This window comes from Lagenorhynchus albirostris, chromosome 2 (assembly GCF_949774975.1).
Source record: "Lagenorhynchus albirostris chromosome 2, mLagAlb1.1, whole genome shotgun sequence".
NCBI lineage: Eukaryota > Metazoa > Chordata > Mammalia > Artiodactyla > Delphinidae > Lagenorhynchus > Lagenorhynchus albirostris.
This window is the reverse complement of record NC_083096.1, coordinates 42266675-42293416: the sequence shown is the minus strand read 5'-3', so window position 1 is coordinate 42293416 and position 26742 is coordinate 42266675. Positions and strand designations below refer to the sequence as shown.

The 26742-nt window shown below is 44.1% G+C and overlaps 1 protein-coding gene across 2 annotated transcripts in view; it reads right to left on the bottom strand.

The window, feature by feature from the left end:
* Positions 1 to 26742, bottom strand: part of SMYD2 (SET and MYND domain containing 2) — a 50679-nt gene that overhangs the window by 10223 nt on the left and 13714 nt on the right. The window contains exons 1-6 of one of the 2 annotated variants that reach the window (XM_060131362.1): positions 19344 to 19487; positions 19163 to 19226; positions 9932 to 10042; positions 7491 to 7551; positions 6601 to 6725; positions 1494 to 1561 (exon numbers count right to left, since the gene is read on the bottom strand). In XM_060131362.1, coding sequence (XP_059987345.1) covers positions 1494 to 1561; positions 6601 to 6725; positions 7491 to 7551; positions 9932 to 10042; positions 19163 to 19226; positions 19344 to 19369 — 455 coding nt within the window. In that variant the 5' untranslated portion in view covers positions 19370 to 19487. Of the gene's footprint in view, positions 1 to 1493; positions 1562 to 6600; positions 6726 to 7490; positions 7552 to 9931; positions 10043 to 19162; positions 19227 to 19343; positions 19488 to 26742 lie in introns of those variants that run through there. The other variant, XM_060131359.1, reaches the window with a different exon arrangement.

The following is a 26742-nucleotide window of genomic DNA, read 5'->3' as shown; positions in this document are numbered from 1 at the left end:
CAGCAAGTCATGCACAGGGAATCAGGCCCTAGGAAATCTGATAAAGAAAGGCACCAGAGGTTGTTCTTAGTGGAAGAGCAGGTTTGTAGAACCATTTTGCAAAAGTATTAAGTAACTCATTTCAAGACAGACTCCTGGCCATCTTTCTCATGAAGGCGGGGGAGCTGCCCGAAGGCAGGACACCTATCACAGCTCATGCTCTTGGTACCGCCGTTCTCTGGGCAACTGCTGGACAGGGGGAAACCTCAAGCACCACCACTCTTAGCCTTGCTTTCGATCTTTCACATACCAAGAGCAGACATTCCAGAGCTCATTTCAGGGCTGAAGATGTCAAGATGAGTCTTCTAAAGAGGGTCTAATCACCTTTCTCTTCTTTTTCTCCTTCCTTTTCCCAAGGGCAAAGGTCCCAAAGAACCTTTCCCCAAACCACTTCTTTCCTCACCATCAGAATTAAAACTGCAGATGACACCATTTTGGCCACAGAAACAGTAATACTACGGGAATAAACTTTTTGTTTCTCTGGTTCAAGAAAGCCTGTGACAGCCGATCAGGGGACATGGACCTGAACAGATTTTTCTCTGTCTTTCAGACCCGTACGATGCACAGAGCTGGGCAGCAACAGACAGACATGTAGGGCTCACGTGCCATCCACGGCCAAAGCATGGCTGTTAAGGGTTTCCTGCAATTGCTTCAACCTAGAGCCAGAGACTCCTGTAGTTTATATTAAGCAACATCACTTTAGATGAAACGAATCTACAGTGTGGAGGAACTCAAGACGGGATGCAGGAAGGGCTCCTTTGCTCCATCTGTGAAGCCAGGGCTTGATGTCAGGGGACTGACGCATTTGGAGACCATCCTGTCCATCAAATAGATAATGGCAAAGCCATGCTTGGCAGTCCATTACAATCAGAGCTATAATGATCTCTGTTGCTCAACTGGTTGGCCTTTCTTGAATTACCTGAGTATTCCTAACATAAAGAAAAATCCTATCGTTCTTTGAAATTTTTCCCTAGTTCACTACTTTAGCATATTCTCCCTCCAAGATGTGCTGTTTCTATACTGGTATTTTTCAAAAAGGACAGATGAACAAGAAGCTTACACAGTCTCTATGTAAGCCTACAGCCAATTCTTGGCAATTTATGTTTTCCTTTGAGTGGAAGAAACCCAAAGATTCCCAGAACCACAGATATGCAAAAAGCAAATTTCTCAGCAGGGCCTGGGCTCTTCCTTCTATGCACACTCTAAAACGTTCTTGAATAACAACTCTCTACCTAGCAGGACTTACCAAGCAACTGTTGTCTTAACTACTACCTTCAGATCCTTAAATGCAGGGGAAATACTTTGAAATCTGGCCTAATTAAAAAGGGGACTTAATTCACTTGGAGTTTCATGTGTGCCACATGCAGTTAGGGAGGTTATTTAAAAATCAAAAAAAATTCAAATTAGTGATAAATAAAGTAAAAAGAAAAAAAATGAAGTCACACTCAGCCTACTCAGGAAATACTGCTGATCCCAAATGAGAAAGTTCTTCATCTTCAATTGTGAAGCCATTACAGTTAACCTGTAGTGAGAAAGGAGGGGGAGAGAGAAAAAAAAAATGAGCTAAAGCTTCTCTCTGGATAGAAATCATTTCTTTAATTTTGACCTTTAACAAATTAACTAGGAAGATGTTTGGTTTAGTGATTTGAAAACCTTTCTTTTGGCCAAGATATCTTATGTTCAAACACAGCTTAAAGATCAGTCTCATGTGTGAACAAATAGAAACAGAACTGTCAGGGCTGATGCACCCTTAGTCTAGCCCACCTGCCCCCCTGCCCATGGTAGCCCAAGAGCACAACGAACCACTAAGGCTCTAAGGACTGAAGTCTGCAGATCTGCATGGGAGTCAGGACATCTGCACTCTGATCCTAATTATGCCACAGACCCGGAGCGGGATCTTAAGCCCATCACCGTGTTCCTCTGCCCTCGGTTTTCCTCCATTAAAAAAAGGAGTCACTTAACCCGGTACCTAGCTCATTAGGTGAGGCGGCAAATAGCCTTTACATAGCTAATCTAACTGCTGTCCATCCCCTTGAGAGGCAGGGGGACCAAGGCCCTGAAGCTACTTGGGACTGAGAATGTTCCTGCCTCAGCCACATCAACTACTGGCCACTTGTTCATCTTTGAAAAGAAATATTACATTGAACATCACCAAGGGCAGCTCTCAACATCCTGGAAGTCGAATTTAGAGCTCATAGCTGAAAATAAGGACTATACTTCCCCAGTTCAGGCTGTTTCATAAACTCACTCTTTCCACAGACGTCCACCGAGGAACCCTTATATGTTGGGCACTGTGCAGAGAAGGGAGAACGGGCCAAAATCTGTGCTCTCCAGGAACACCCAGCCTCCTGGGAGACGGTTAATTCGGTGGGTATTTTTCATTTGGATCTAAAACTTCACAACTGGAAGGGGACTCGGTCGCTTTACTTTTCACATGATGAAAATAAGGTCAGAGAGGGGCAGTGACTCACCCAAAGCCAGTGGCAAAGGCTGAGAGCCCTGCTCTCCCTCACAGCTATGAGGCTGTCTGTGAAGCCTGCGTGCTGAATGATTTCACCCCGTGAGCTGCAGCCAGGCTCCTTCCTACCAGACACACCACACTGGCGCCTTTCAGGCCAATGGATGGGCTTTTTAAAACTAGCACCCACCAAGCACTCACTCTGGGCTAGGCACTGGGCTGGGTGCTGCATATTTACCCTCTCATAAATCCATACTACTACTCTGGCATAACCCATTTTACAGATGGGAAAACTGAGGTTCAGGGAAGTCAATGATTAAGTGACTTGTTCAAGGCCATATAAGTAGCAAGTGGCAGAACAGGAGTCAAAATTCAAACGAGACATTCTGATGGCAAAGCCATCAGAAACACAAGTATTTCTTTTCACTGTACCATGCTTCTTCTAAAACTGTTCTGATCTCTGATTCTTAATGTTGCAATTTTACTTAAAATTGAAGGGCCAGTGTCAAAGGCTTGGAAATCTTGGTACATAGAGAAGTAAAGGCTCTGATGGCTTTGACTTGCAGTTTTTACAATTCAACACATTTACGATCAGTATTTACAGTTTTCAACATAAAAAGAGATGGCTGTAGGCTAGTAGAACAATATACAGTTTTTGAAATCCTGAGGTGTTGGGCATTTTTATGTAGAGGACTTAGCATACTATTTTTTGTGCCAGCTTCAGGTGCTCTAACCTATTCTGTCATCAGGACATTAACCAACTATCATTAATCAGGGACCATCAACCAACATTATGTTAAGAGGAACTCAGCACCTTCATTCATTCAACAAAATTTACTGGAGCATGAACTATGCGTCCTGCACCATACTAGGAACGGAATGATCTATACCCAGCCTCAGACTGGAAACTAACATGCCTCAGCAGTGGCTGGTACCCACAGGATGACAACAAACGTCTGCGAGGTGGAAGAATGAATGAGAGAATTTAGCAATTTGACAACTGATCTAGGGACCGACAGCTCTTGACTAGCTTTGGGAGGTCGGGGAAGGAGACTTGCCCCTTTGCTTCGTAATCTCTTCCTCTTCGAGGTTCTCAGCTGGACTGTCTAGGACTCCAAATGCTTTCAGGCTTCAACGTTGCACGACCACAGGTCGGCTTTATTCCCTCTGCCGCCCTCCTCTCACTGTGGAGGAGACAGTGTGTTTCTTCATTGCAAAGGACGGCTCCTGTGAGCACAAGTGTCATCACTGTTCCTTTCTGGGAGGTGGTACTGGTGTTTAAGCCAACTTGCATAGCAATTTGCCTGCTAGCTTTCCCTCCCTTCTGAAATATCCCTAGGGAAGAAAAGTGAATTTGCCTGTTAAGAAAGATGCATGGGCCATCGTCCTTTTTTCTTCCAAGTCAAGTCAGGCGTTAAGTGCCTTACTGAAGCTATTCTCATAATCAGCATTTAGACTAGATGTAGGCTGCATACCAAAAATACATTTCCCAACCATGCATATGTTCCCGGTGATTAAAATGCACCTCAGCGCTGCCGAAGGAGTGCAGTCACCTTCTGCTGCCAGCTGCTGCTGGGCCACGAGTTAACCCACAACACCCTCCCATGAACCAGAGAGAGGAAAGGGCTCAGAGGCTGGAAGAGCAGACATGCAGCTGAGGGCTGAGAGGCAGGACCAGAAGGCGGCATGGGGCTGGAACAGCACTTTTCAGTTTTGCTTTAAAGTTGTCTTTGAGGGTACTGAATGTCCCTTTTCAAATTTATATATGGAGAAAAGATATGTATGTGTGCGTGTATGTGCACGTATGTGTACACACACGATCTCAGAGTGGATATTATGATCTGATAAGTATAAAGTCTTTCAAGGAATTAATTACCTATAGTTATATATGTGTGTGTGTGCATGTGTGTATATATATATATCTGTATCTATCTCCTGGATTTTCTGAGTCAGTCCAAATTTCAAGGACTCTGAGTCATTTTCAGCACAAATATATTTCTGCTTGTGACACCAAGTGCCTTGATTTTTGGTAACTATGGTCCCATATCTACTATGTCAACACTGAGAAGTCCCATCAGCATGCATTACTGTGTTGGAAAAAAAGTTGTTTTTTCCACAGCTTGAAGTGAAAAGATACCTATATTTATTTCATCTCTCCTGCTTTCTCACAGAACCATGCCTCATCTAATCCAGAAAAGAAGTCATGTATCTAGCTTTTTAAAAAATGTAAGAGAAGTCAATTCCTCAACTTTGTACTGTCACCCAAATCCACTGTCTTAGGATGCTTAGGGAAATACGCTGTAATAATCCCAGGATCATATAATGAAATCAGGAAGGTTTTTCATCATGCCTATTAACACTCATAACTTGAGCCCATTTTTTCTTTTACCGAGAACAGCATTTTTTTCTGATTGTGACAGTCACACAATAGAAATACATCCACATAAACATAAAGTCTATCAAGGAACTCATCAAACTGTTCACAGTGTTTCTCACAGAGGGGTTGAAGTAGGTGAATGAAGTGGTGATGACTCACTTCTTTCTTGATATGTGCAGTTTTTAAAGTGGGAGAACTAGATGCTTTTCATCTTTTCTTCTTTTTAGTATTTTCTTAAGTTATCCATGCTCATTGTAGAAAATCCAGAAAAATCATCCAACAAAAAAGCAAAAATTTTCCACAACTCAGGAGATAACCAACAGTGAACTTCCATTTCAACTTTTTTTTTACATAAGTAAATTTTCATATTACACATTCCCCTGCTCTTACACTTAATGTTTTTATCATCAGCATTTTTCACATCTTCAGATATTCTTTGAAATGTAATTTATAAAGGCTACATAACCTTCCATCGTAAGGCTACGCCAAAATTTATTTACCAAACTCCTACTGCTGACCATTTATAATATGTACTTCCTTTTCTTTTTCTCTTGTTTTCACTTTTCTTTTTTTTTTTTTTTTTTTGGGTTTTAAAAAGAACCACGCAATCAACAATTTGCATGTCAATTTCTGTCCATAATCTCTGACTACTTCCTTAGGCTAGATCCCTAAAAATGGAATTAGTGGGTCAAGGGGTATATAGGCGATGCTTACTCTGTCCTAAGATGAAAATGTGTAAGTATCTACCAAGCTCTTTTATCCATCTAGGCACTGAAGGCTCTGGCAGGGAAATGTAACTACTTGTGCCCACAGAGCAGTATTCTAGTACCTCTCTTTCTGGGAAGGTCACCTTCAGCTACACGTTCAGCTTGGAGGGGAAAACGCAAGGGTATGTTAGAGAGAGAAATCCGATCTGGTAAGTCATGCCAGGAAGAGCCACCCTCACAGTAACAGAAGACTGATGCAGCCAGACTGTGTTCGGCCAAAGGGTGCCGGCCGCACTGTCTTTTGTGTCCTAGCCGTGCCCAGCGGAGCCTCGGCCTTTCCAAATGGCTGGTTTGGCAACCAGCCTCAGCGCCTTTAAGTTGCTCTTGTCTAGAAGCCTCTTTAATTTTTTTTTTTTTTTATCATATCTGATTTTGGTAAACCTAGGCTCCTCTAAATAGGATTTCTTAGCAACCATCAGGAAAGGCTTCCTGTACGTAGACCCACTTGGGCTCCTCTCTTTGGTGACTGTCCTTCCTGGGGCCGTCTGTATGTGCCTCAATTTATCCATACAGTGTTGGTAGGAGTAAAAAAACAAAACAAAACAAAAACAACCAACCAAAAGAAGCCCACTACTGTCAGAAGGGAAGGTTTAAGAGAAGAGTAAAATTTAACGTAGGAACCTCAAATGGTCTTTTCTATTCCAAGAGCTTCCAGTATGCCATGGTACTGGGGCACTGGCAACTCCTCTGTTTTCATAAACCCTTCCTGCAGCAAGAGGCAGAGGTTAGGGCGAATTTCCTATGTGCCACCATCAGTGAGGGCCAGCACAGACAGGACCCTGATCTGCTCAAGGACACCCAGCCAGGCGATGCAAAACAGGGCCCAACAGGTCAAGCACCATGTTGCCAAGTAGATGCCATCATTCTACTTTCGTTCATCTTCACCGACCACGTGCTGGGGAGAGGGACTCAGGCAGGGAAAGGTTAGACTAAGTGTCACTTGATGCTCGCATTCTTACCTGTGCGAAGAGAACTACCAGGCTATGGTTGTCAGGGAACTCAAGGTGCTTGGAGTAAAAGTGATGGAGAGCAGCAATGTCACTCTGAATCAAACCTTTCTTCTCATTGTCTAATTTATCCAGATCTGTGGATAAACCATCATTCAGCTGGTAGAAAACTCTGGATTTCTAGCTATATCCTTTTATTGGGATCATGTTCAAGTGTGTTAAACTCTGGAGTCTAGCTATATCCTGTAAATGGCATGAAGTGGGAGAAAAAACTACGTGGAGCCCCAGGAAATATACCTCCTCCTCATTTGGTCTAACGGATAAACCCTAGGGCAAGAAAAGCGTGCCATTTCTTTCTTCTCTTCCTCTGACAACTGGAAGTCACTCAGGACAGGGAATTTCAACTGACCATTAGCAACAAGGTCAGGAATGAGTGGCGATGACCGATAACTAGCTTGGCCAAGTCAAGGGCCCCCCGATTGGCCCTGGAGTCTATGTCATGATCGAGAAAGTGGACAGCCCCTGATTTAATGCCTTTCCGTAAGGACATCAGCTGTTTACAGGACTGCAATTCAGCAAAGATCCAAAAAATACTCAGCATGCCAGGAGAGCCAGCAGGAGATAGAGTAGGATGTAACAATTCATCCTGTAAGTTCCTACTTCCCCTTAATTATTTCCTAGCAGGTCCTGGCAACTCAGAAAAAAAAAAGTTATATTCATTTTTCAAAACAGCACACAAGTCAAAATAAAAACTGGTAATTGTGAAATCCCCACCACCACTAAGAATCCGGCTTCCCCACCACCACTAAGAATCCAGCTATCTCTTCCTTTCCTCAATCCCGTCTAATTCACAGATAATGTGTGGGTAAGATAACTCCTCAGCCAGTCACAGGGAGACTTACGTGATTCAAACTCCTTCACGGCTAACAATTTCTCTGAAGGTGTTCTCTCTGGGTGGATTTTCTAGTAATTGGGGAAGAAATCACACAGACAGATTTCAACACCTAGTGCAAAAAACAGTGCTTTCACTTGTACATCAACATGAAGAAAAAGGCAATAGTTCTGAATGAAGTAAAGAGCGCTAGCCAAGGAGTCTGCTGTTTGGGCTCTGAGAGCTTTTGCCTAACATCCAAATCCAAAGGACTCTTTTGAAAAGCTTTTAAAAGCACCTGCCACGTTCCTAACACCCTGATAATGCTATGCACACAGTAGGCTCAAAAATGCTTGTTATGGGAAAGAACGGTGGCTAGAAAACAACTTTTTAGGTCCCTGACTTAAAAGGACCGAGTCTACAGATGAACCATCCCATTTATTATTTCTCCTTCTAAAAAGGAACAAAATCAAACCCCCATCCATTTTACACTTTCTTTAAGCATAAGCTAAAATGATCTCAAATTCCAGGTTTTAAAAAGAACACTTTCGGTTGTATCCGTGAGCCCAGATTCACTTGAAACGTGTTGCCGGCTTTGTTCTAGACACCCCAAGAGGAGCTGACAATAGTAAACCCGCCAGGCTTTGAGAACATGAATAAACCTGGTGTTGACAAGAGTTCAAACGCAGAGCTCAAGAGCTGGCCCAAGGCCGTGTCTTTGTAATCAGGCTATTCAACTTGGGTATACAGGTGGTCCAGCCGGGCGCTCTCACCTCCCTAGTTAGCATGCTACGCTTCCCCTTGGTAGTTGGGTAGCCTGTCTCCCCGAATCCTTTGCAAGTGACTAGAATACAAATGGTCTGGTTTTTTAATCATCAAGTCCTATAGGGATGAAAAGATGGCCAGGTAACTTTTCATTTAATAGACTATTAGTCATAGTAGTAATTATAATAAAAGTTGAATGAAACTGGTATAAACTCATCATAGCCTTCAGACTACCCTCCTGGTGCCAAAACATTTCAATAGTTCTTTTTTAGAGCGGAAATCTTCCCATTCACAGGATCCATTTCTATAAGATTAGTAAGTCATTTTGCCTGGGAAAACTTTTCATTCAGAAAGGGCACCAGCTCCTTCTGAATTCTTAACCACCACACTTTCAGTAACGTCAGGCGGTGGGGCTGGGGGGGAACCAGCAGACTGGTCACCCAATCCTCCCAAGATGCTTACAGATCAAATCGGATGGCTTCCTTACCCTGACACCTCACCCAGTCACACCGTTTTCTTTCTCCTCCCCTTTCCTTCCGACCAAGTACTTGGCATATATTTAAAGATGACACTTAGTAAGGACCCAAAAGTTAACCTCCTCCAGCCAAAAAGCATTCTGATTTTTCGGTCTCACTCTACAGGCCAGCCTTGATGCCTGTGGTTACCCTGAGCCAGCGAAGGCGCATGTCTGCAAGCACCTGACCCAGGCTGAACATAACAGAAGCGTGACTTCAGAGGTCAGAAATGTCCTCCTGTCTACGATGCCGAGGAGCCTGACTTGGTCTGGGGACAGATATGAGCTGGTCAGGATCACACTTGGTTTCGATGAAGGAAAAACCGAAGTTTTAAATGGAGGGAGGTGGGGTGGGGGAAGACAGAAAGAAGAGGCAGATGAAATTTCAGCTTAAAAGAGTTACAGTACAGAGGCCCTGCCCCCAGCTTGTCACTAGCAGGCAGCTCCGTGGACATACACCTTCTAAGCTCCGTGCGGCCCATTTCATCGTGTCACAAGGACAAGTCCTACGGCATTTCCCGCCCCTCCTGTCAAGATCAGGCGTCTTATTTACATGCAGTCAATAAGGCCTGAGCAAACTGGGGGTCAGGACCACCAGCCCCGGCTTCATCTTTGGAGGAAACCGTTGATGGCTGTCTTCATCCCCACCCTCCTCCCCTCTCCCCTTGCCTCGATGTCTACGTTTCCGCTCCTTTTCTTTCTCCTCTCCTTGCACATGCCATGCTGGCTGTTCTACCCCAAGGCAGGGCGAATAACGAGAAGGAGAGGAGCAGGACCCAGCACAGGACAGGGGCGGAGGGCGGGGGGAGCAGAGTGCACTCTGTGTCTGGGGAAAGACAGGAACAGTGCAAAGCTTCGAAGGCCGGTCTGCTTCCCTAGGACGCTCTGATTATTGTCAGTCAGGTTTTCACGCCCTGAAAGGCCGTGTTTTTCTATGTAAACCTGTCTCATAAAAAGCTCAGAATTTAGTAACTGTGGCTACGTTCCTGGCCTGGGGTAAGTGACATCCTAGCTGCACAGGTCAAACAAACCAGCTCACACGTGCAGCATTGTTCCCAACCCCATCCATATGGATGTGACCGGAAATGGGGTCCCAGGACACTTAACGAGAGATGATCACCATGGGTCACTCACTCATCTTTCTGACCTTTAAGAAAAATAAAACACACTTGAACATGATCCCAATTCCTCACCTGTTTGGCCAGAATCCGTGCAGTTAGCCTTACAGTCTCTGAGGGATTCCAGTTTTCCCCCAAAACAACCATGGGAGAACATTCCAGCTTGTGCATGGGCCAATCTTCTCTCTGGGAAAGTGAAAAAACAATTATTACACACACACACACACACACACACACACACACACACGTACTGCAATAAAGTTCAAGAAGAGAGGATGCAATAAGTCCTACTAAGGTCAAGTGAAATATGTTTCCTTTTGGAAAACACGATGATGCTCACAAAAGCTAGAGATGAAAACATCCTTTAAGATAGTTGTGGCTATATAACCTTGACTCAGGCCTGGCCAAGGTTGTTGGCAAGAGAAAATCTGCTTTGTGTTGTTTCCTCAAGCATCTGGTGCCCCTCATCATTCCAAACAACACACACACCTTTCCATTATCTGTGGTCGCTGTCAAGTCACGGGGTGAGTGACTTTGGCATTAGCCATTGGTTTGGCTCTGCTGCCTACGGTTCTGTTCTGGCTCTGTTCTCACTTCAGAGCAAATAACCAAGAAGTGACACACACAGCACCTAGTCTGTGTGTGTCTACACAGACACAGCACAGCACCCTTTTACAGGTGATAAAAACAAAACACAAATGAGGGCTTTGTCAAGGGCCCTCTAAGAGTCTGGCCAGGGCAACTCTTGGGAATATTTAGGAACACAGACTTCCTGTAGAGTCATTTGATAAAAGAGGAAAACTGTACTCCTTTCTATCACTTGTCTTGAAGCTTTCTGCCCCAGGTTGGGGGGTAAAGGGCATGTGCTCACTCCTGGAAGGGTGGAGATGCCCCCTTCAAGAGGGGAAGGCTGAGGAAGTAGAAGGACGTGGGTGCCGTGGAGGAAGGCTCTGAGCACTGGGCATAAAGAATGATGCCGGCGTCAGTGACAGGGTTACTGTGGGGTGACTGGGAACTGCCTGGACCACACGAGCTCCAATAAAAGCCCACCGCGGTGGCGTGATGGGGCTGAGAGGCTGTGGGAGAGGACTCAGTGGGAGTCTGCAGACACTCTTTGTCGCAACGGAACTGGGTATCGTCGTGTTCTCCCCTCTGCCTTTCCTGCCTCAGAAAATGGCAAGTCTGATGGTTCAGGTGCTCAGGCCAGAACCCTGGAGTCCTCCTGGCTGCCTCTCTTCTCTCCCTCCCACTCCACATTCATCTCCCTGGCAAATCCATCCTGTCTGCCTGCAGAATACAGCTAGCCTTTGATTACTTCTTGCCTCACCACCATCCCCACCTTTCTACTGGGTGTGCAGACCCGACACCTCGCCCCGTGGCTACCTGGACACCTGCTTCTGCCCCCACCTGACTCTGCTCCAGAGAGCAGCCAGAGTGATTGATTCTGCAAAGCACAACTCAGATCCTGCCTTTTCTCAGCTTAGCACCTTCTAATGACTTCTCACCTCAGAGCGAAAGGCCAAGACTTAAAGATGACCCGTGAGGCTACACGTGGTAGGAGTCCCCCCTCCCCCGCTTCCATTACTCTGAGCTCATCACCACCACCATGCTCCCTCACCGCACTCCATGTTGGCCACCACGTCTCCTTGCTGCTCCTTGAACAGACCACGCTTGCTCCTGCCAGGAGATCTCTGGCACTTGCGGTATTTCCTGGCTAGACGCCTCTTCCCCTAGACATCCACCTTGCTCCCTCCCTCCTCCGCGTCTCTGCTCCGATGCCCCTTTTCAAGGTACCTGCCACGAATACTCTGTCAAGACCAGCACTCTCCCCAACACTCTCCCTTTCCTTGCTTTTATGTTTCTTCTTAGTACCTCTCACCACCTGACATATTACACACTGATTAGTTGTTTGGTTTACTATGTCTCCCTCCCGCTCCCACTAAAATAAAGGACCTTATTAGTCTGTTTTGTGTACGCCTGTTACCCCAGAACCTAGAACAGTGCCTGGTGTTTACTAGGCGCTCAGTAAAGTTGCTGAATGAATGAAGATGTCTCCCTCCCCTCCCCCATGCCAAATACAGGAAAGACACGATGTCACAATGATTTAAGGCAGCCCGTGGCACAGACCCTTGGCTCAAGTTCTGTGCCAAGATGTTCTGCAGAGTTAAATAACACCATGCCAAATATAACTAAGAACAGGGGGAGAAAGAAATGACAAGATATGCACAAGGGAGAAGAGGATCTGTTTTTAGCCAAAGCCTAAAATGAGAGCACGGTGATGAGGCAATGTGGTAGGAACAGGTGGCTCTAGCTCCCAGCCGACAAAACAGCTCCCTCCCCAAATGCAAGGCAAAAAGGGAAAGTCAAAGAGGGCTTCAAGCCTGGCCTTGGGATATCCAAGGGGAATGAGCACCACCAGCTGGGGCAGATGGATAACTGGCAACTAGGAACACACACGTGTCCACTATGACCCCAGGAACGCTAATACAAGGTCTCTGCAGGGCCTTGAAGATGGTAGTTTTCTGAACTGTAGGTGGTGTCTTTCAGTGTTTAACAATGAGCTCCTGGGAGAAATAAGTTTAATACTAACATTTCTTAATATGACTTACATATTATTAATAGAATTAATGTCAAATTAATGTGAATAAAAAGTAACATACAATGTAGACACGTATTGATGTTAATGTCTTCAAAGGGAAGGGAACCTAACTACAGGGCACGGTCTGGAGGCGAGCAGAGTGCTGTGAAGTAAGAGGACACTGGTTTGGGGCTCGGGGAGACCTGCATTCTCACCCCCCGCTCTTCAGCGAAGCAGCTATGTGACACCAGGCAGGCCTCTTAATCCCTCTGCATCCATACCCTTGGCTGTAAATAACATGATCCCTAAGTTATTTAGCAGGTCCAGAATTCTGAGTCTATGATTTTATGCTTTCCAACAGTGATAATCAGACACAAAAGCTTGAAGACTACCAACAAGTATAGGACCTTCAAATGGGATAATTAGGCATTCATGCAACCCACCACAAAGGGTCATTGTGGGGATCCAGCAAATAAGCTAACCCACAAGAAGCATTCAGACCAGCGCCTGGCACACACTGCGCTCTCAACAAATGCTGGTAATTGTTCATTTACTGGTTCTTGCATTCATCCAATAAGCCCTCGACTGACCGTAGAGGCAGAGGTGGGAGATGGAGTCTTTGACTTCAGGTAGTTTACGACTATATCCGAACACAAGGTAAAAGTAAGAGCACCTCGAATGTGATACAGCCCCACACAGAGCAGTTAAATCAGAGAGCTGGGTAAATCCAAGGATGCGCAGAATCATGTAAGTTTCATCAAGGGAAATTTACTAGGTAATAAGAAGTTTTCACTTTCTGTCAGAAGGTGGAAATGACAGAGATGTGCCACAATGTCACTACTCGGTTTTAATTCTTTTTTTTTTTTTTTCGGTTTTAATTCTTAAAAAAAAAAAACTGTGGGGGGGAGAAGAACATCTGGTAGAAATGTCAGATAGGTTCTGAGTGTATCCTGATATAATCTGCCTCTAGGTTCTGAGCATATCCTGATATAATCTGCCCCAATTTTGCCCATAAGAAATTATAAACAATCAGATTGGACAAAATTGAAACAAAAAATTAAGCTCACCTGATGGATAGGAATAAGTCTTATCAATTAACAGTGCTTTATTTGTGTTTTGTTTTGTTTTTTAGTACTGGCAGTTTCACTGTACACAGAATGATTTTGCAACCCTTTATGCTTTTAAAAAGACATTTTTGCCCGTTTTTCCAAAACTTTCTCTACTAGTTTTCTTCAAAATTCAAGCTCTTCCTCCTTGCCTGATTGCAGTCTTTATAAAATTTTATGCAAACTCAAATGGATCCCATTTCCCAGGAAAGTAATATACAAATAAATGCACAGGAAGGATTCAGAAAGACACATGCCAAAGTGTTACTAGTGATTTTCTCTGGAAGGATAAAATTATGAAGTATGGCTACTCTTTCTGTTCTTCTTTCAGTCTTTACTTTCTGATTTTTCTATATTGAGCACAGATTATTCGTGCAATAAATTTGAACAATTAACTATCGTAAAAGTAAGATAGGGAATATTTTGGTACACTTTTTAAACTTCTAGTTCATTTTCAGCCAATGTAATAACAGCTCTGCATGACTTTCCTTTTTGCGCATGGACAAAAATGCTTAAAGATGCGTGAAGACCGTTGCAAAATTGTTTCATGGTACACCGGCACTTCCAACACTGGAAGAAAAGAGTGATTGTTATGTCATCCAGTTTTCTGCTGAGCAAGCGATATATTGCTTCCCTGCGTAAGAAGACCGGATTCTTATTGTGACGTCCCCTTTTCTAACTCTCGCATTTGGTGTTTCTCTCGTTCTAATGGGGCTTTCAATCTACACCATGTCTACTTGTACACACGCATACGTGGTTTCCTGAAATGTGGAGCAGCACGCGTAGGTGATTTCTTAAAATGTGGAATAGTAAGAAAAGGTCAGGCTTGCTGCTCTCTACTACCATTCTCTGCGAGAGGAAGAATGAAGAGGGAATCAGGGGCTTAGTGACCATCTCACACCAAGATGACAGACACTGCTGAGCCCCCATCACAAGGACATCTGCTTTGTTTTCTCTTCCCATAAAAGAGTGATTGGGATGCACTCATTCATTCCTACACGTTTTTTCCTACTGGTGATATTAACCGTTTAGAAAAAAGAGTGGCTCTGTTGAAGATGGTTCCTGTGTCTGGGTTAAGAGGACAAAGCGAATTTAACCAGGACTAAACCTATGACTCTGGCCCCACTCACTAATCACCCAAACGACAGGGTCATGGGAGCACTTCCTGGACACTTTCTACACTTCAGTTACTTTCTAATCGATGATAAAAGTCAAGAATGTTCTCGAATCTTTGATCACAAGCTCCTCACACGTGCTTTTTAAAATCTCCATTGGGATATGCCCCTTCCTACTTTCAAAAGCACACTCATAATCCTATCACCTCTATTTACAAAACACAAATCGTTTTCTTCTATTTGTCAAAGTTAAGAAATAATACCCTAGAAAGTTCTACTCCACAACTCCTCTATGTAATAACTTTCTAAAACTATTCTCTTCAACGTGTCAGAGTACGACTCAATGAAAAAGTCTTAAGTGAGTGAATAACACACTTAGCTTTCCAGGCATATTTATAAAAATAAATACAGTTCATTAAAACACACAGGTTACAAACCAAGCCTAACTAAAAAGGAATTCCTGTTTCTTTTATATTTCCTCCCATTACCCTTTCATGCATCGTCAATTAAAATCTTTCCTCTGGCAGGATCCCACTGAGGCAAGTGAATGAAGAGGAAAGGAAATGGGGCAAGACAGGGCCAAACTGCATACAACAAAGCAGGATCCTAAAGCCCTGCGATTAGAGAGGAGGGCCCGGGGAGAGTAAACACAGTGCTGAGGGTCTCCTAAGATGCTGCGTTTGTGGAAGGATGTGTGCCTTACACTGTTGGAGAGGTTTCTGGAAAGACAACACTACTGGAAGGGGTCTTCCCTTTCACCTCAATGAAAGGCCACATCTCAGTCTTTGACACATTCCCACGGTGCCTCTTCTCCTGGAGGGTCCTCAGAACCCCCAAGCACAGTGTTGGAAAGCAGTGAAAAGCCCTCCCCAGGCAGCCTGCACAGTCTGGTCTCGGTTCTGCTGCTGTGTCCCCTTGGGTGGGTCACCCAACCAGTGTGGACATAGTTTTCTTATCTACTGATAACCTCCTTTCCAACCCCATCATCTGATGTGTGGTACCGACCCCCTGGTGACTCCAGGTGGGTGGGGTCTGCCTTTGAAGAACGCCCAGTGAATGACCAGCAGCTGAGGGCCATGCTTTCTTAGGCGGAGAATCACTCATTTACCTTCTTCATTGCCGCTCTTGTTCTGTGCCACTTGTAGCAGAGTCCCCACTTTGATCCTATCCAAGCAGTCCCTTGGACAGAACCCTGAATACATTTTTATCTGGAGCAAATGCCCCAGATTCCTCCCTAATGATTTTATGGATGAAGCCCTTATACAGCCATTTATTTCTAGGCGCTTACTTTGATTAAACCTTTATGACCATTCTATCTCATTGTAATACAGTGTCCTGCACTTACTCAGTTCTTCAGTACCGTAGGATAGAACACCTTAATGACTATTGCCTCTTCCTTCCACATCAGGAGACAGATGAAACAAAAACGAAACTTACAGGTCAAATCCAGCCTCACCTCTAGAAAACGAGTGGCTCTGGGAGCTGTGTTATCACTTGTCCTCTAGGAGGCTACTTCTGTCACGAGAGATACTTCACAGAGCACAGGAAAACTGAATTGCAGAAGTGCTCTCCAGGACTCATGATGTCCTAGCCCCGAACCTGGGCGACACACAGGGAAGACTGCACATCACGACGCTGGACACAGCAAGCTGTCTTGGCCCAGACCTTCAACGTGACTTACAGTCACAGCACTGTATCCCCCCACATCCTGGGATTCCTTGCTACAAGCAATCGCATTATGCTTTAACCTGTACAATCTGTCTATAGGAGGAGAATGTACAGACTTCAAGCTGCTTGCTGTAAAGTAATAAAGAGGCATTCTGGGGGGCTTCCCTGGTGGTCCAGTGGTTAAGACTCCTCGCTTCCACTGCAGGGGTCACGGGTTCGATCCCTGCTGGGGGAACCAAGATCCCGCATGCCACGCTGCACGGCCAAAAAATTAAAAGAAGAGAAGAAAACCTTCTTTAAAAAAAAAAAAGAAGAAAAGAAAAAAGAGGCATTCTGGTTAAAATGGGTTGATGAACTCGATCACTGTGAACCTTCCAGGCAGGGCACCTATTACTGTGAGTGTGCAAATCTGGGAGACTAGGTCCTAAAGGCAGGGGGACCACAATGGCCACCTCAAGACCCCAACCTGGACCACAATGATTTGTCAAAATAATGCCACCTGGTGAGGCCTAATGGAAGACAGCTCAGCGGCCCGCTCAGGAGACCCCGAGGTAGCTCAGCATCTCACAGATTCTCATTTTATATTAATGCAGAGTTTACAGTTCATCAGAGAAGTTAACAAGCATTTTGTAACAAGCATTACTCATACAATGTACACCATTAGGGATCTCAAGTTCTTAGAAACCATCCATTCTCTTAGGTGAAAAAAACAAGCCCCTCGGGTCGGGGGAAGAGACAGTCAGGGAGTTTGGGATCGACATGTGCACACTGCTATATTTAAGATGGATAACCAACAAGGACCTGCTGTATAGCACGGAGAACTCTGCTCAATGTTATGTGGCAGCCTGGATGGGAGCAGAGTTTGGGGAAGATTGGATACATGTATATGTATGGCTGAGTCGCTTTGCTGTGCACCTGAAACTATCACAACATGGTAAATCAGCTATACTCCAAGATAAAATAAAAAGTTAAAAAAAAGAGTCCCTTAAATCTAACATATGCTGTATACGTTATTCTCTGCATACAGCTAAGCTTCAGTCCAGCCTGAGTTACTGTAATATTATTACTTATAAGCCCTCACGCCTGCACACAGCATTACAGTTTACATAGAACTTTCATATCTGTCAAATCATTTGGTCCTTACAATTCATCAAGATAGGGGCCACTGTCCTCATTTACATTTAAAGAAACAGAGACTCTGAGATGTCCTTTGTCCTATGTCCTATGAAGTTCCTAGAGCTAGTCATATGCAGAGCTGGGACCATGTCCTCCTAGTCTTCTGTGTTTCAATAGTCTGAACTGTCTGTGAGTTACTAGCTTGCTTCTTTAAAGAACCAGAACGTCATGAGTTATTTCTTCTAGAAGTGTTTAACTTAAATATAGAAACAGCTAACTTATCAGGCCTGGAACCAAATCATGTCATTCCAGGGCTCACTGATCTCTCCAATGTCGCAGCAATCTAACCACAGAATTCTCTGTGTACCATCAGTAGGGGCAAAGTATGATCTCTCCTCTTCAAAAGAAGCCACACTCCCTAAAAGCTCAACGACAAACCCATCTGTATTCTCACTGCCCCACAGGCTGACAGCCTCTGGAAGCCCACAGGGAGAGGGACCATGTACGTGGCCTTCAGAACCAAGGCTGACCTTCCCAAGCCAGTGACTCAGCCTGTGTTTCATTCCCGCCAGGGCCCCTGTGACAGGAGCTCTATGGTTAGATGACACTGACATGCTAGACATCGGAGCTTAGCAACCTCTCCCACTGCCAAATAACGCTCTTTGGAGACTTTCAGAGACCAGCTGCACAGGGAGAAGAGAGAGAGAAAAAAATGAAATCGTGGGTAATGAGGCAGACCAGGGAGGGGGGAGGGGACAGACGGGAATGACACCAAGTGTGGGAAGAACAACAACAAAAAGAGGTACAGATATGTTGAAAATCCTCCCTGTCATATAGAGCCATTGTTTAATGGCATCAGCATTTCCCAAGGAGTATCAGCAGGTTTCCATTAAAAAAATAGTTTGGGGAGGGTATACTGAAGTCAAAGATCATATTCTCCCCAAATTCAAATTGCTGGAACATGGAACACTTTTTCTGTAAAATATCTATGAACATTTTGTATAACTATATAGTATCAAGTAGAAAAGTTTGGAAGACACCACTCCTCGTCCCTCAAAGAATCTACCAAGAGCTCCTCCAAACTCCCCCTTGAGCTTCCCAGTCCCGTGTTCCGAGACTCCCTTGAGACGTATCCATCAAGCCAGATGGCCCATGGTCTACATGCAACCTGCCTCCTGAACCCACTCAGCACCGACTGCTGCCGAGGCACCGTCCCCAGGTCTCCAGGTCCAAGTTCAGAGCAGCTCGCCTCTGGCTGTACAAAGGCTGTGCCAGGGGCTCACCTAAGTCTAGCTGGAATCAGGCTGGGTTAGACCAGCCCAAGTGCAGCGTGTGGCCTGCTAGAGGGACATATACAAGTACAGACCTGTGATAGTAAAGATTAAACAATTTTAAAGATAACATTTTTCACTGGTCATCTTTGCATGTTCCGTCTGTTGCCGGTAGTCTTGAGGGGCAGACTGTCAACCTTAGTGATACACATGCCTGTATCCAACATGGCTCCCCTATTTCTGATCTTCTGTGTGGCCCCAAAATGCTACTGCTGGCTGCCCGTCATCACCGGCAGCACACAGGGGGACCCAGCCACTTCCTATGCCACAAGGAGGCTTTGTAGCTCTGGCTGCAGGAGGGCTCTGGGATGCCGTGACAAGGACGAGAAGGATGTTGGGTCCCGATCTTCCGAGGAAGCAAAGCCCTCCCTGCCAGCTGGCCCAACACCTACCTGACACTCCACATTGCAGTAAAATGCCTGCTTGCATCTTCCACATTTGGACAATCCTTCTTTCCTTAAAAAACAGAAAGGGCACTGTAGTGTCGAGAGGCAGGGGAACGTGAAGTTGCACATTTTATCATGCAGTAGCAACAGCCATCTGGTCCGAAAGCACAGCCAAGAGTCACCTTACCTTGCTCTCCCACTGATAGGTGGCATTCTCCCAAAGGAGAGTTTGACCAGATTCAGCCCTTGAGTAGGAGTGAGTTAGTCAAAGAGGATACGCACCGACATTTACCGACCCCAACGGCATGAAAGGCACTTTCCAAAGAGACGAATGACACACTCTGACTCATGAGTCTGGCCTGGGACACCACAGCTGTTAACATCACCTGCACTATCATTCAATAGTTTGGGGCAAGTCAAAGGCTCTTATGTCCTGATTTTCTCACCTGCTAGACAGGGACAGAAATAAACAAAGCCATCTTGGAAGTTTGCGTCTGTACAGATGGAGGACTGGGTCCACCCACACTGGTGAAAATGCACCGGGAGTGGCAACTTTTAGTATTTAGAGACACAAGTGATGCAGAAGATAGGATGGAGGGTGTCAGGAGCTCAAATGTTGTCTGGGAAGCTAAGTTTAAAAACAATGCAACCCAGCAAGTGGGAACATATTCCTGAATAAAATATTCCCAGATCTGACTGGTATACACATCCACCTTGTCGGTAACCTACTGAGCGATTCTTCTGCCTCGTCATAATTAGGTCAGTCCTCCCTGTTCACTGCCGTATTATTTATCTTCCTGCTTCCCACAGAGGACAGGGATATTGCTGTTTCCCAACTGTTAGGTGCTGGTATGTTTGCTGCGTTAGACAAGCCACAGTTTTTTCAAAAACTGTGAAGCCTCTAAGTTAAACCACATACGATAGAACTCTTAAAAATTTTTTTGAGGCGGGGAACCACCACGTGGTTAAATCAGAGCACTATCTGTAAAGCCCACTGTCTGATTCTCACCCACCACACTGAAGCCAGCTTTCTGACTTACAGAAATGCTGACACCGTGAAGAGCACTCTTGCTACTGTCAGGGGTGCCCCCTGCCCTGCAGCGGAGCTCCCTCACACCCATTCCTTCTGCAGCTTCCCCGGAGAGCTGATAGTTCATGATATACATATAATCACGCTGCAGAGTCCTCCTCTGCGTCTCATCAGCAAGTGGTAGTCACCACACTACTCCCACGGAATCGGGAAACTGTTCCAAAAATGCTACTGTCGGAACGAAACAGATTGCCTTGCAGTTTTCATGACAGCGCTTGGGTTCCAAGAAGCAGACTGAAGAATGTGTGGGGGAAAAACGCATCTTGTGGTTGAGGTATAAATAAATGTTCCAAGTGTGCACATCTTAGTGGTTCAAAAAGGAACCCACTGATTTGGTTGAGCATATTCTCCGGCCTGAAATACCCTCCGAGGAGATACATCTGGACGGTCCCTGCTCTCCTGCATTTTATGCCAAGAGGAAAAGGACAGATGTGCGTGAAGACAGCCGTGAAGTGAGTTGTGAGCAAGTGCTAAGTGACATGAACCGTGAAGGAATGCCAAAGGAATGGCAAGTACAGACAGGCAAAGCCAAGGAGGGAACTTTGAAAATTCTTTCCAAAAATAAGTGCGTTTGGAAATGGACAATGGATGGATAGGTGCTACCCATAACAATGTCCATCTGAAATAGCCATTAGTTAAGGTTTGGTTTTGCAAGGCGGGAGGTCACAAAACCTCCCTGAGAATCTGAAGCTATTAACTCTCCCCAACAACCCACCTTCTCCCCAACCCCCGAAAAACAACAGCAAATTTTGTGAAATTTCAAAGGCTCACGAGTCACCTAAAGTCTATACGTGGACTAGCTCTGAAACTAGAGTTAAGACCCCTTGATATAAAAGACTAGGAAATTATAATGTCTTTATTAGCTCTACACCACACAAAAAAACAAGGATTATATACAGAGGTCTTCCTGCACAGATGCCAGCAGTAAAGCTAATATGAAAAACCAAGGTTTGTTTTCAGTTTCAAGGTAACATCCCAGAGAGAGAAACAGCAATTGGGCTCTGGTGAGCTCGGGAAGAACTCCAGTGGGATTTCATCAACATGATAAATCTCCCAAAGGCCGGGTTTCATTCAGCCCAGCCAGTCACCAAGTCCACGGCCACAAACAATGAAGATCAGGCAGAAAGAGCTAACTTGTCAGGATTGGCGAGAGGTTACACAATTCCTACTGTCCACCCCAGTGGTTCCCAAGATGTGGTCTGTAGACTACTGGGGGCCCGGAGACCCTTTCAGGGAGTCCGTGAGGTGAAAACTATTTCCAGAATACTACTACTGCCTTTTCTGTCTTGACATCTGCGCTCTAGAAGGTGTAAGGTGCCTGGAGGGTAAAACCTGTGATGCTTTAGTACAAATCAAAGCAGCGGCGCCAAACTGTCCGAGTGGTCACTGTATTCCTCGCTTCCACACGCTACAGCAAGGGGGGAAAGCCAGTATCACTTAAGAATGTCCCTAATGAAATCTAAAACATGACACAAATGAACTCACTTACGAAACAGACTCACAGACATAGAAAACAGACTTGTGGTTCCCAACAGGGGCGGAGGGGTGGGAGAGAAATGGATTGGGAGTTTGGGATGAGCAGATGCAAATTATTATACATAGAATGGATAAATAACAAGGTCCTACTGTATAGCACAGAGAACTATATTCAATATCCTGTGATAAACCATAACGGAAAAGAATATGAAGAAGAATGTATATAGGGCTTCCCTGGTGGTGCAGTGGTTGAGAGTCCCCCTGCCGATGCAGGGGACGCGGGTTCGTGCCCCGGTCTGGGAGGATCCCACGTGCTGCGGAGCGACTGGGCCCGTGAGCCATGGCTGCTGAGCCTGCGCGCCCGGAGCCTGTGCTCCGCAACGGGAGAGGCCACAGCAGTGAGAGGCCCGCGTACCGCAAAAAAAAAAAAAAAAAAAAAAAAAGAATGTGTATGTGTATATATATCGGAATTACTGTTATACAGCAGAAATTAACACAACACTGTAAATCAACGATACTTGAATAAATTTTTTAAAAAAGAATGTCCCTAATGAAGCAGTAACAAATATTAACATCACTAAACCTCAACTCTTTGGTATGTGTTTTTTTTTGACATCCTGAGATGAAATGGGAAGAAGGCGGGAAGCATTTCTGCTCCTACTGAAGTATGAGGGCTGTGTCTCAAGGAAGAGCTCTTGGCCATCCCTGGAGCCATAAACTGAACTAGCCACTGTTTTCTTGAAATACCACTTTTACCTGAAAGAACAACTTTAGACAAACTGATTATTCAGACTTGTGTACCTGGCAGCTATATTATGGAAATGAATGAAGTGAGCCCATCACATCAAGGAAAATAACTAGCAATATTTGTTGCCAATGATAAAATTTGGGCTTTTGAGCAAAAGTCAAAATTTCAGAACATACGTCTGTCGCCCTAGGCTTGACAGTCTCTCGTCTGATGAGACTGGTGGTGGTTTTCATAATTATGATTTTTTGATATGGTTTGATGAAATAAAGTTTTAGAAGGTCTGCATAATTTAGTGAACCAATGTTTTCCAAATGACCAATGTATGATGTTTTAAAAATTACGCATGGGTAAAAGAGGCATTCAAAGTACAAGACAGACTAAGGGATTTTACGTATCAGAGTACATAAAATTCACAGATGGCTTCAGGTTGCACATTACAACTAGTCTTTAAGACAAAATCACTTACTAAGTTCTAGTGTTGAATCAAAGAATATCTGCAATTAACTGAAAAGGTTATTAAAATACTCCTTCCCTTCCAATTACATATTTATTTGAGGCCAGATTTCCTTCGCATACTTCAACCAAAAGTACATAATTCTCCAGGCTGAATTCAGAAGCATATCTGAGAATCCACTTGTTTTCTGGAAATCCAGACATTAAAGAGATCTGCAAAACTGTAAACTACCACTATTCTCATTAATTCTTTTGTTTTGGAAAACAGCCCTCATAAAAAAAAAAAATGTTACATTAACAGTAACGGTTGCTGTCATTTTAAAATAAATAAAATAAAATAAATAAAACGCTTTATAATATTCTTTATTTTTAATTATTAATACAAATATGATATTGATAAATACCCAGGTAAATAAAAAAAGCTCTTTGGAGTTCTCAATTTCTAAGGGTAGCGAGGGCTCTTAAGACCTCCGTTATACATATATACAATGGAATATTACTCAGCCATAAAGAGGAACGAAATTGGGTCATTTGTAGAGACATGGATGGACATAGAGACTATCATACAGAGTGAAGTAAGTCAGAAGGAGAAAAACAAATATCGTATATTAATGCATATATGTGGAATCTGAAATTGGTACAGACGATCTTATTTACAAAGCAGAAATACAGACACAGACTTAGAGAACAAAGATATGGATACCAAGGGGGAAGAGCGGGGGTGGGATGAATTGGGAGATTGGGATTTATACACTACTATGTATAAAATAGATAACTAATGAGAACCTACTGTATAGCACAGGAATCTCTACTCAGTGCTCTGTGGTGACCTAAATGAGAAGGAAATCCAAAAACGAGGGGATATATGTATACGTATAGCTGATTCACTTTGCTGTACAGTATAAACTAACAGAATGTTGTGAAGCAACTATACTCCAATAAAAAAAAGACCAAAAAGTTTGAAAACTGATCTCTTGCAATAATTCCATCAGCTGTGAAGAAGTTATTATTCCCGCTTTTCAAATGAAGATATTGAGGATCCTAGAGGTGAAATATCTAACCCAACACGGTCATTCAGAAGGTGGGTAGCAGAATCAGAATTCACACATCAAGGTACATACTATGTCTCCATCGTGCAAAAATATCCTTCCTTGAGTACTGTGACATGAAACAAAAATAATCTATGTGTCTGGATAACAGTAATAACAAAGTATAAATAGAGGCATTCTTTACTCTGGTCTGCATAATGTCCCAGCTCCAATGGTATCCCATTAATGCTACTTGGCTTCAAAGATGCAATGGGGAGAATCCAGGATCATTTCTGAAAATGAGATCTGGGGAGGGAGCATCCCCACAGAGGGTCTCTCAATCAACTGTTCCAGAGGAATCAATATCACCTGAAGCAGACTGGAATAAAATAAGGATTACTTTTGTATTCAGTCTGTGCAAAGAAGGTCCCTCTGTCTCATTCAGTGTGCTAAATCCAGGTGTTTCTCAGACACTGGGCCAGTCCAAGCAGGACTGTGTCCTCTGGGAACTGGGTGATAGAACACTGCAGCTCTCACAAACAATAGAAAAGCCTTGCCTGGCTCACAGGCAGATTTTACTGTATATATGCTTATGGAGTCATCTACCTGGCTACATGTGAATTTTCTTAGCAAAGATTCTCCTGGGCCAAACTGCCTTCACAGTAGAAAAGGAGAGAAGCTAAGCCAATTGCGGAGAGTGAATAGCATAAGAATCTACTTTGATCTACTTGGTAATAGCAGTTCCCGATGAAATGGGGTAGGGATGGGAGCTCTGTTTAAATTATCCTGATACGTGCTTCAGTTTTCCCCATAGCTTTTCATAGGGAGAGATGTACACGTTTCATAAGTCTAATGGTTGAAACCCAAACTAAAATTTGCTGAGCTGGAACGTGCACTGTGTATGTGTTTGAGAGAGAAAGAGAGAGCTCCTGTGAGAGTTTGACTATTGCTGACTGCAAAATTTAGCCAGAGAGAAACTTCATATGGGAGATCCATTTTCACTGTAGCAATATACAGGCTTTTAGAATAAACTCTGGTCTTGCAGAAGACACAGCTGTAAATCTTTCATTTGCAATGTAACCTGATCTGAATTGCCCAGGAGGTTTGGGGAAAGACTGTAAAAACCAAGAAAAGAAAGCTGCCCTCAAAGAAACGATTAATAAAGGTCATTTGGAGGAATGAAGTGAAATAACTGAAAAGGAAGGGAACTAAAGGAAAGTTACTGGTGAAATCACACTCATAACCTCTCGGAGTGGCTCTCAACCTCGGCTGCATGGGCCCGTCTGGGGGTGGGGTTGGGTCTAGCAGTTCTCATCAGACTGATTTGTGTTGGGAGTTTTAGAGAACTACCCGGATCCAACGTGCTTCCAGAATGCAGAACCACTGGCCTAGGCCTATGGTCATCCATTTGGGTTGAGTGTTGCTGAGTGCTAAATTTGCCGAAGAAGAGCGCTGAAGCATTCTTCTCTGCAATGCAGACTTTACAATGTAACTCTTCTTAAAGAATGACTGGCACAAACAGGATGTATTAGGTTGTTTAGCTACCTTGATGATGGTCAGAATGAAGTGGCAGACGCCGTATTTTCGAACTATGACAAGCAAATATTCTAGAAGCCAGGTGCAAATTTTAAAAAAGGAAGGCTCAGCTTTCTTTCCGCCTCCTCCTGATTCCCGCTTCACAATGTAGGATGAAAACGATGAGTTACTTTTCCTACTTCCCCATCTCAAGTCCTTTCTTCTTTCTGGTGCCGGAGGTGCTGTGCGATCTTGGGCAAATTAGTAATCCTTTCTGAACCTGTTTCCTCCACTGTAAAGATACAGTTTCTACCTCATAGGTTTGTTATGCAAATTAAATGAGAAAATAACCCGTGAAGCCTAGGACTACTAGACTTTTAATTAGCCTTCATTCTTTTGTGTGTGTGTGTTTTTTAAGTGATGTCAACTCCTGAAATATCTTCAGTACAATGTCACTCAGACTCATAGTTAGAGGATTTATGCTTCTAAAGCCTTTGTTTTACAGGCAAACATCTACCCTGCTGTGAATGGAAGGGCTCTTTGAACTTAAGAAATGGTTCTATCCACAAAGGGAGGAAAGAAATGTTACAGGAAAATGCAAGTATCTGATTATTAGCGACTGAGACAGAACTTAGAAGACACGCTCCTGTCATTTTCTACTGGAGGAGAAACACGCCGTGTTTAATTTTCTTGCTTTTAAAATTCGGAAGCCACGAAGATCAACAAGTTAGGGTTGTAATTAACAACTCCTGCTAGTTAAATGCGTTGCCACAGGCGCTGTTGGTGGAGATCAAAAGGATTTGATCCTGCGAGCTCCCTCCTTTCTGCTACTGAAATGAATGCTTCGTGGGTTTTCCCCATGAAAGAGAATGATACTGGCATGGAGTGGGTTTGCAATAACAATTACTTTTAACTAACGGTGACAGAAGAAATGACAAGTAGGCTCTGTGGAACAGAGGCAGTCCCGGCCAAATGAAAAAGAGAAAAGGAAAAAAGCCCCGGTGGCGCAATGTAACTTCTCCACGGGTTGAAATAAGACAATCAGAAACAAAGTTAGCCTCCCACCCAGAGAGGGTGGTTACACTAGCAAATTTCTATTTGAGAGAAATAAAAATTGGAGAAATTGTGGCAGAACCCTATTATAACCCTGGTCAGGGGACAAGGATAATATTCAGGGTACTGGTTTTTGTGTAACAGTGAAAGATGCTCCACATAGCACTTTAATCCACAATGTAACAGTGAAAATGGGACCACTTGCTGTGGGAACGTCTTCCCA